The sequence below is a fragment of the Ascaphus truei genome, chromosome 4 (assembly GCF_040206685.1).
Source record: "Ascaphus truei isolate aAscTru1 chromosome 4, aAscTru1.hap1, whole genome shotgun sequence".
NCBI lineage: Eukaryota > Metazoa > Chordata > Amphibia > Anura > Ascaphidae > Ascaphus > Ascaphus truei.
In genome coordinates this window covers 413,203,384-413,214,928 of record NC_134486.1, presented here as the reverse complement: position 1 = coordinate 413,214,928, position 11,545 = coordinate 413,203,384, and the positions used below count along the sequence as shown (strand labels likewise).

Below are 11,545 nucleotides of genomic sequence, written 5' to 3'. Positions count from 1 at the left end.
ATATAATAACATGTACGTGCATACACAGGGATATAATAACATGCACGTGCATACACAGGGCTATAATAACATGTACGTGCATACACAGGGCTATAATAACATGTACGTGCATACACAGGGCTATAATAACATGCACGTGCATACACAGGGATATAATAACATGCACGTGCATACACAGGGCTATAATAACATGCACGTGCATACACAGGGCTATAATAACATGCACGTCTGCATACACAGGGCTATAATAACATGCACGTCTGCATACACAGGGCTATAATAACATGCACGTCTGCATACACAGGGCTATAATAACATGCACGTGCATACACAGGGCTATAATAACATGTACGTGCATACACAGGGCTATAATAACATGCACGTGCATACACAGGGATATAATAACATGCACGTGCATACACAGGGATATAATAACATGTACGTTCATACACAGGGATATAATAACATGTACGTGCATACACAGGGATATAATAACATGCACGTGCATACACAGGGATATAATAACATGCACGTGCATACACAGGGATATAATAACATGTACGTGCATACACAGGGCTATAATAACATGCACGTGCATACACAGGGATATAATACCATGTACGTGCATACACAGGGCTATAATAACATGCACGTGCATACACAGGGATATAATAACATGCATGTGCATACACAGGGCTATAATAACATGCACGTCTGCATACACATGGCTATAATAACATGTACGTGCATACACAGGGCTATAATAACATGCACGTCTGCATACACAGGGATATAACATGCACTTCTGCATACACAGGGATATAATAACATGTACGTCTACATACACAGGGATATAATAACATGCACGTGCATACACAGGGCTATAATAACATGCACGTGCATACACAGGGCTATAATAACATGCACGTGCATACACAGGGCTATAATAACATGCACGTGCATACACAGGGTTATAATATCATGCACGTGCATACACAGGGATATAATAACATGCACGTGCATACACAGGGATATAATAACATGTACGTGCATACACAGGGATATAATAACATGCACGTGCATACACAGGGATATAATAACATGCACGTGCATACACAGGGATATAATAACATGCACGTGCATACACAGGGATATAATAACATGTACGTGCATACACAGGGCTATAATAACATGCACGTGCATACACAGGGTTATAATATCATGCACGTGCATACACAGGGATATAATAACATGCACGTGCATACACAGGGATATAATAACATGCACGTGCATACACAGGGATATAATAACATGCACGTGCATACACAGGGATATAATAACATGCACGTGCATACACAGGGATATAATAACATGTACGTGCATACACAGGGTTATAATATCATGCACGTGCATACACAGGGATATAATAACATGCACGTGCATACACAGGGATATAATAACATGCACGTGCATACACAGGGATATAACAACATGTACGTGCATACACAGGGATATAATAACATGCACGTGCATACACAGGGATATAATAACATGTACGTGCATACACAGGGATATAATAACATGCACGTGCATACACAGGGCTATAATAACATGTACGTGCATACACAGGGCTATAATAACATGCACGTCTGCATACACAGGGATATAACATGCACTTCTGCATACACAGGGATATAATAACATGTACGTCTACATACACAGGGATATAATAACATGCACGTGCATACACAGGGCTATAATAACATGCACGTGCATACACAGGGCTATAATAACATGCACGTGCATACACAGGGCTATAATAACATGCACGTGCATACACAGGGTTATAATATCATGCACGTGCATACACAGGGTTATAATATCATGCACGTGCATACACAGGGATATAACAACATGCACGTGCATACACAGGGCTATAATAACATGCACGTGCATACACAGGGATATAATAACATGCACGTGCATACACAGGGCTATAATAACATGCACGTGCATACACAGGGATATAACAACATGCACGTGCATACACAGGGATATAATAACATGCACGTGCATACACAGGGATATCATAACATGCACGTGTATACACAGAAATATAATAACATGCACGTGTATACACGGATATAATAACATGCACGTGTATACACGGATATAATAACATGCACGTGCATACACAGGGATATAATAGCATGCACGTGTATACACAGGAATATAATAACATGCACGTGTATACACAGGGATATAATAACATGCACATACGGCAATAATAACATGTACATGCATACACATGGATATAATAACATGTACATGCATACACAGGGATATAATAACATGCACGTGCATACACAGGGATATAATAACACACAGGGATATAATAACATGCACGTGCATACACAGGGCTATAATAACATGCACGTGCATACACAGGGTTATAATAACATGCACGTGCATACACAGGGATATAATAACATGCACGTACATACACAGGGATATAATAACATGTACGTGCATACACAGGGATATAATAACATGCATGTGCATACACAGGGATATAATAACATGCACGTGCATACACAGGGATATAATATGCACGTGCATACACAGGGATATCATAACATGCACGTGCATACACAGGAATATAATAACATGCATACACAGGGATATAATAACATGCACGTGCATACACAGGGATATAATAACATGTACATTCATACACGGGGATATAATAACATGCATGTGCATACACAGGGCTATAATAACATGTACGTGCATACACAGGGATATAATAACATGTACATTCATACACAGGGATATAATAACATGTACGTGCATACACCGGGCTATCATAACATGTACATGCATACACAGGGATATAATAACATGTACATGCATACACAGGGATATAATAACATGCACGTCTACATACATAGGGATATACTAACATGTATATGCATACACAGGGATATAATAACATGCACGTCTACATACATAGGGATATACTAACATGTATATGCATACACAGTGATATAATAACATGTACATGCATACACCGGGCTATAATAACATGTACATGCATACACAGGGATATAATAACATGTACATGCATACACCGGGCTATAATAACATGTACATGCATACACCGGGCTATAATAACATGTACATGCATACACAGGGATATAATAACATGTACATGCATACACCGGGCTATAATAACATGTACATGCATTCACAGGGATATAATAACATGTACATGCATACACCGGGCTATAATAACATGTACATGCATACACAGGGATATAATAACATGTACATGCATACACCGGGCTATAATAACATGTACATGCATACACAGGGATATAATAACATGTACATGCATACACCGGGCTATAATAACATGTACATGCATACACCGGGCTATAATAACATGTACATGCATACACCGGGCTATAATAACATGTACATGCATACACCGGGCTATAATAACATGTACATGCATACACAGGGATATAATAACATGTACATGCATACACCGGGCTATAATAACATGTACATGCATACACCGGGCTATAATAACATGTACATGCATACACCGGGCAATAATAACATGTACATGCATACACCGGGCAATAATAACATGTACATGCATACACCGGGCAATAATAACATGTACATGCATACACCGGGCTATAATAACATGTACATGCATACACCGGGCTATAATAACATGTACATGCATACACCGGGCTATAATAACATGTAAATGTATACACAGGGATATAATAACCTCTCCCGCACATACCATTGGAACTGAAGGTATGTAAATTTGTCAGTGCAATCCTAACATTTAGTTATTCTGCAATAAAACAATCCTCATGTCTTGGTTTTAGCTTTGTAACAAATAATATGTAACGTGCTGCACACATACAGATAGTGTGTGAGTAGAAGCGCCAGCTCTGTTTGTTACAGGAGGCTGTCGTCCCCCCGCGCGGACTGTCAGTGGTTTCTCCCTCCTCCAGCTGATTTCAGCTCTGTGCCTCTCCAGCCAGGGCCGAACCATTCCCTGAGTAGGGGGGGCGTGGGGCAGCCCAGCGGCGTATTACCCGAACCAGACGCTGTAATGCACACATATCCTAGCGCTCAGTCCGGCACTGTGCAGGAGGGTTATATATCCAGCAGAGCAGAGTGGGCTGGGCGTAGCCGCTGATAGTAGCGCTAGCTCCTCCGCCTCGGCTGCCCCCCCTGTGTTGGAGGTGGTACGCTCCGCCGCCAGCTGATCGGCCTGGAATGACGATTTGGATCCTCGGACTGGTGTCCGCGCGCTGCCCGCCTGCCTGAGGCCTGTCCCCGCGCGCTGCCCGCCTGCCTGAGGCCTGTCCCCGCCCGGGAGTCACCGCGGCACGCGCCCGGAGAAGCCAGGGAGAGCGCGCGGCCCACAGGCCTCCGTGGGAGTGAGCGGCCTGGGCCCTGTCTCCCCCCCCCCGGACTCCCGCAGCCCCACCGGGTTCACTGCCCCCCCTTTTCCCCCGGGCTCACTGTCCCCCCCGGACTCCCTGTCCCCCCCCCCCCGGACTCACGAGGCCTCCCCAGGCTCACTGTCCCCCCGGACCCCCGCTGCATTCCTGGCCTCAGACATGGGAGACGCCGGCAGCGAGCAGAGCAAACCGCCCAGCCTCCCCCCGCGGTGCCCCTGCGGATTCTGGGGGTAAGAAGCCTGGGCACTGCCCTATGTATTGTGCTGAGGGGTATGAGGGGACCCAACATCACCCCCCTGTCACTGGGACACATCACCCCCCCCCTGTCACTGGGACACATCACCCCCCCACCCTGTCACTGGGACACATCACCCCCCCCCTGTCACTGGGACACATCACCCCCCCCCTGTCACTGGGACACATCACCCCCCCCCCCTGTCACTGGGACACATCACCCCCCCCTGTCACTGGGACACATCACCCCCCCCTGTCACTGGGACACATCACCCCCCCCCTGTCACTGGGACACATCACCCCCCCCCCCTGTCACTGGGACACATCACCCCCCCCTGTCACTGGGACACATCACCCCCCCCCCCCTGTCACTGGGACACATCACCCCCCCCCCTGTCACTGGGACACATCACCCCCCCCTGTCACTGGGACACATCACCCCCCCCTGTCACTGGGACACATCACCCCCCCCCCCCTGTCACTGGGACACATCACCCCCCCCTGTCACTGGGACACATCACCCCCCCCCCCCCCTGTCACTGGGACACATCACCCCCCCCCCCCTGTCACTGGGACACATCACCCCCCCACCCTGTCACTGGGACACATCACCCCCCCCTGTCACTGGGACACATCACCCCCCCCCCCCTGTCACTGAGACACATCACCCCCCCCCTGTCACTGGGACACATCACCCCCCCCCTGTCACTGGGACACATCACCCCCCCCCCTGTCACTGGGACACATCACCCCCCCCCCTGTCACTGGGACACATCACCCCCCCCCCCTGTCACTGAGACACATCACCCCCCCCCTGTCACTGGGACACACCCCCCCCCTGTCACTGAGACACATCACCCCCCCCCCTGTCACTGGGACACATCACCCCCCCCTGTTACTGGGACACATCACCCCCCCCCTGTTACTGGGACACATCACCCCCCCCCCCTGTCACTGGGACACATCACCCCCCCCCCCCCTGTCACTGGGACACATCACCCCCCCCCCCCTGTCACTGGGACACATCACCCCCCCCTGTTACTGGGACACATCACCCCCCCCCCCCTGTCACTGGGACACATCACCCCCCCCCCCTGTCACTGGGACACATCACCCCCCCCCCCCTGTCACTGGGACACATCACCCCCCCCCTGTCACTGGGACACATCACCCCCCCCCCCCTGTCACTGGGACACATCACCCCCCCACCCTGTCACTGGGACACATCACCCCCCCACCCTGTCACTGGGACACATCACCCCCCCCTGTCACTGAGACACATCACCCCCCCCCCTGTCACTGAGACACATCACCCCCCCCCTGTCACTGGGACACATCACCCCCCCCCCCCTGTCACTGGGACACATCACCCCCCCCCCCCCCTGTCACTGGGACACATCACCCCCCCCCCCTGTCACTGGGACACATCACCCCCCCCCTGTCACTGGGACACATCACCCCCCCCCCCCCTGTCACTGGGACACATCACCCCCCCCCTGTCACTGGGACACATCACCCCCCCCTGTCACTGGGACACATCACCCCCCCCTGTCACTGGGACACATCACCCCCCCCCCCCTGTCACTGAGACACATCCCCCCCCCCCCCTGTCACTGGGACACATCACCCCCCCCCCCCTGTCACTGGGACACATCACCCCCCCCCTGTCACTGGGACACATCACCCCCCCCCTGTCACTGGGACACATCACCCCCCCCCTGTCACTGAGACACATCCCCCCCCCCCCCTGTCACTGGGACACATCACCCCCCCCCCCCCTGTCACTGGGACACATCACCCCCCCCCTGTCACTGGGACACATCACCCCCCCCTGTCACTGGGACACATCACCCCCCCCCTGTCACTGGGACACATCACCCCCCCCCCTGTCACTGGGACACATCACCCCCCCCCCCTGTCACTGGGACACATCACCCCCCCCTGTCACTGGGACACATCACCCCCCCCCCCCTGTCACTGAGACACATCCCCCCCCCCCCCTGTCACTGGGACACATCACCCCCCCCCCCCTGTCACTGGGACACATCACCCCCCCCTGTCACTGGGACACATCACCCCCCCCCTGTCACTGGGACACATCACCCCCCCCCTGTCACTGAGACACATCCCCCCCCCCCCCTGTCACTGGGACACATCACCCCCCCCCCCCCTGTCACTGGGACACATCACCCCCCCCCCCCCTGTCACTGGGACACATCACCCCCCCCTGTCACTGGGACACATCACCCCCCCCTGTCACTGAGACACATCACCCCCCCCCCTGTCACTGGGACACATCACCCCCCCCTGTCACTGGGACACATCACCCCCCCCCCCCTGTCACTGGGACACATCACCCCCCCCCTGTCACTGGGACACATCACCCCCCCCCCCCTGTCACTGAGACACATCACCCCCCCCCTGTCACTGGGACACATCACCCCCCCCCCTGTCACTGGGACACATCACCCCCCCCTGTCACTGGGACACATCACCCCCCCCCCCTGTCACTGGGACACATCACCCCCCCCCCTGTCACTGGGACACATCACCCCCCCCCCCTGTCACTGGGACACATCACCCCCCCCTGTCACTGGGACACATCACCCCCCCCCCCCTGTCACTGAGACACATCCCCCCCCCCCCCCTGTCACTGGGACACATCACCCCCCCCCCCCCCTGTCACTGGGACACATCACCCCCCCCCTGTCACTGGGACACATCACCCCCCCCCTGTCACTGGGACACATCACCCCCCCCCTGTCACTGAGACACATCCCCCCCCCCCCCTGTCACTGGGACACATCACCCCCCCCCCCCCTGTCACTGGGACACATCACCCCCCCCCTGTCACTGGGACACATCACCCCCCCCCCCCCTGTCACTGGGACACATCACCCCCCCCCTGTCACTGGGACACATCACCCCCCCCCCCCCCCTGTCACTGGGACACATCACCCCCCCCCTGTCACTGGGACACATCACCCCCCCCCTGTCACTGGGACACATCACCCACCCTCCCTGTCACTGGGACACCTCACATCACCTCCCACCCCCTGTCATTTGGACACCTAAACCCACAACCAACCCCTCTTGTCACGGGAACCCCTCTTGTCACCCCCCCCCCCTCCTGTCACTCACTGGGAAATCTAGCCTCACATCACCCCCTCCCTGTCACTGGCACACCTAACCCCACATCACTGGAGCCATAACTCTGCCCCATCCCTCCAAACCTTTTCTCTCCCTGGGATCACATCACGACTATATGGCCCCCCTAAGCCCTTTCCCCACAACACTGGCACCGCTCCAACAAGTGAACATTTGCTGTAGTCTTCCCTGCACTGGCATCTCACCCACTTCTTGCAGCACTGGGACTACAGGACAGGGAGCGTGTATGTGGATCGATGTACATTTATTGTACATTGGTCCTGAAAGTTTACTGTATATTAGTATCTATAAAGCAAGGTTTTATACCTAAAGGTTATTATTTGGCTGTTTTTGTTGGTCTGGCTAAAATGCAACAAAATGGCATCTAATGTATGCAAAGTTGTCACATGGCATATCCCGCTCTCTCGTTCGTGTGCGAGAGTTGTATGTCGTGATCTTAAAAGCACTTGTAAGGCCGCGCTTATAGTCCTGGCGATGTGACCTCATCCGTCGCAGTTATAGCAGCATTTTTTGCCTATAGTGTACGAGACGGCGACCAGGGGGAGTGGCAGTGAGCGGCTCATCCCTCATTGGCTGAACTGCTCACGTGCCCGCTGACGTCACGCCGGAAAAATACATTTTCATTGTCTTCAGGGATTTCCGTCACGCCTACTATAGGCGCACGGGATGGATTAAATAAACATGTTTTGACGCGACGCTCCGCAGCCGGGACTATAAGCACGGCAAAAGTTGCAATACATTAATGTTCAATCAAAGTAATTACCATACAGATTATTGCACCATAATGCTTTTACAGTGTATGACCTTTCATAATAAAAAGGTGCATCTATTTTTTCCTATAATACCAAAAAAAGTACATGCGTTTTCAAAGAAGTACAGTATGCAGTCTGTCTATTCGTGATGCCCGTTGAACTCTTTTAAGACACTCGTTCTGAGGATATAAAAAATATATATAATTCCCTTTTATTAGTCACATTTAACTTGGCTCTGATTCCTTCTCTTTTAAATAAATACATATTCACATCACTGGTCTAGCTGCTGTGTGTTTATGTATAAGGCTGCGGGCATAGTGCACGCGCGGCACAAACAAATGCATGTAAGTGCACCAGTCCGGCCATGCTGCGCTCTGTGACGCGCGCGGCAGGATTTTGAGCAGGCAACAAAATCTGATTATTTTTTTTTCCGCGACACTGCTGCGTTTGAACCAATCAGGGCGAACCAGCTTGGTGACGCCACGTCTCCCCGTCGCGCAAGTGATCTGAGTCCATGAATCGCTCAGGCAACAGGCGCACAGGCCTAATTGTGCTCCGTCGCGCGGCCACTCTATTGCCGCAGCATATACGAACTCTCATTACAGATAACAGAAGAAACAGTTGTGAAGTAGCTATGAGGACACCTTGATTTGTACTTCGGGGCCTATATAAACCATTAGGTATCAAAGTGCAGTACGAAGTACTGTACTGTAGGTTAGGTAACTGCAGAAGGGAAGATCTAAAATCTAAAGGGATTTCTAGCATATGGTTTTTAAGACTAAACCCATTACTGGGGTAGCTTTCTTTTTATTGCTGTGCGAGGGTTATATGCCTTCATAGTAATTACTGTTTATTTTTTACTGGTTGTGTCTGAGGGTATTGCATATTTTCAAAACTAAAGTATTCTGTGAGCCTTCCATGGAAATATAGAGATTAAACTATTGATAGTCGTGTCCTATGGTGGAACGCTTATTGTGTTCTGAGGCATGCTGGAGGCGTGTTTCAATGTCAGATGACTTTGTCTGCTGTTAATATAATATCTTGTATTTATGCAGTGCCTTCCAATTTAGATATCAGAGGCATTTATTTAACCACCTGGTTTATTCAAGATTTCACAGCTTAGGATCATACCGTTTGGCAGCTTTGAGCTTTGTCCATTTTAGATTGGGGGGGGGAAACTCCAATGACTGCTTACTGATAAACTGCCGGCATCACCCTTTGGCCGCGCGTATAGTGGGCGTGACGTCGCCGCTAGCGAAAGTTGTATTTCGCTTTGCGGCGGCGTCGCGGGCGACAAGGGCATTGATTGGTTCAGGCGCTGTCACATGAGGCGATAGGCCCTAAAAAATCAAATATTCCCAGCGTCCAAAAATCACTTCGAGCTTACTATAAGCGCACGTGGCGGCGACAATGCATTTGTTTTCGGGCGACATGTTGTGTCTCCGGCACTATAAGCGCGGTCTTATAGATCCTCTAGCTGCAGTAAAGGAGCTGTGCTGTGCCACCTTCAGAAAGGGCAACTGTCCTAGTCTTAAATATTTCTCAGAAGCAGCGGAGGTCCCTGTGTGCATCTGATCCTGTGCACGGAGACAGCCTGGCTGGAATTGTGCTTTTAGTTTTAGGTCAATCTAATCACGCATGTCTACTATATTATTGGCCAGGGGCGGCCAACTGCAGTAATCGAGGGCCGCCAACAGGTCAGGGTTTCAGGATTTCCCGGCTACTGATTGAGCCACCTGTGCTGAAGCAGGGATATCCTGAAAACCTGGCCTGTTGGTGGCCCTTGAGGACTGGAGTTGGCCGCCCCTGTTATAGACCAATACCATGCCATAATTACATCTCCCTGTGTATAATTATTTTTCCTTTTCTTGTTCTTTCAAAGTTTACATCAATAGGGTTTGTGGTGGTGGTGGGAAGGAGACGGGGGGGCACGTATACTGTTACACGCAGGTGTCTCCAGATCACATACTATATTTTCAGACATTTTAAATATAGTGAAGTCATAAGAACAATAATGAGGTTATTTTCTCTGCTATCTCAGGTCTAAATTTATTCTTGCTCTCTACAAGTCAAGCAATGTTAAAGCAGTAGTCCAAGCTGCCGTTTTACATCCCTCCCCCATTAATATCTGCATCAATAAAATAGACACTATAAGTAATTAACTAAGTTGCAAATAGATCCATTCTCCTGTGATCGATCAGCGAAGATTCAGCCTGGGGGTTCACTAAATGGCTGCAGGAGGAGTATTGACTCAGTTGCTGTGACTCTGTAAATGATTGCTATAGAACCATCAAATGCTTGTTACATTATAATACATAAAAAATGTCATTCAGAGTTGTTTTTAATTAAAATGCTACAAGTATTTTCTCATAGTACAGAACTGATTTATTAAAAAAAAACATTGCCTTTTGAAATGGGGGAAACTACTCTGAATCATACTATCGGCTCCATGTGACCTCCGGAAAGACATTTTATCTCCCGGTGCCCGAAAAGGTCTGTGTACAGTGCTGTGTACACGGCTAGCACTATGAAAAGAGATATGTACAGGCGGTCCACGCTTATCTGACGGAATACGTCCCGCAAACCATCGTCAGATTGCGGGCCCATGTTAATCGGCGGCGGTGACCGTCGGATAAGCGGGTCCGGCGGCGGTTAATGCGTCCAACGGACTGCATTATGCGGGGTCAGATGTCACATCTGATGGATAGCGGGACGTGGGATACCGAGGACTCGCTGTATGCTAAATATACAACTGTGCAACACACATAATTTTTTTGCCTTTGTTCCGGTCTCGTAATTATAAAGAATGCTGCAACGGTTCCGAAGGTTAATAATTTATTTTATTAGGCACTGCAAATAATATTTGGATCACTAAGAGATCTATGATACAAAGACAAC

At 50.3% G+C, this 11,545-nt stretch overlaps 1 protein-coding gene across 7 annotated transcripts in view; it reads left to right on the top strand.

Annotated features, from left to right (window-relative positions):
* Positions 1-4,087: 4,087 nt before the first annotated feature.
* The window catches only part of ZFAND3 (zinc finger AN1-type containing 3), a 275,619-nt gene continuing 268,161 nt past the window's right edge, over positions 4,088-11,545 (top strand). For 2 of the 7 annotated variants that reach the window (XM_075598779.1, XM_075598782.1), the window contains exon 1: positions 4,101-4,723. Coding sequence is in view for 6 of the 7 variants with exons in the window: in XM_075598782.1 (XP_075454897.1) it covers positions 4,653-4,723 (71 nt within the window). In the remaining variant the exon portion in view is untranslated. Of the gene's footprint in view, positions 4,724-11,545 lie in introns of all 7 variants that reach the window. The other 5 variants (XM_075598780.1, XM_075598781.1, XM_075598776.1 and 2 more) reach the window with 5 other exon arrangements.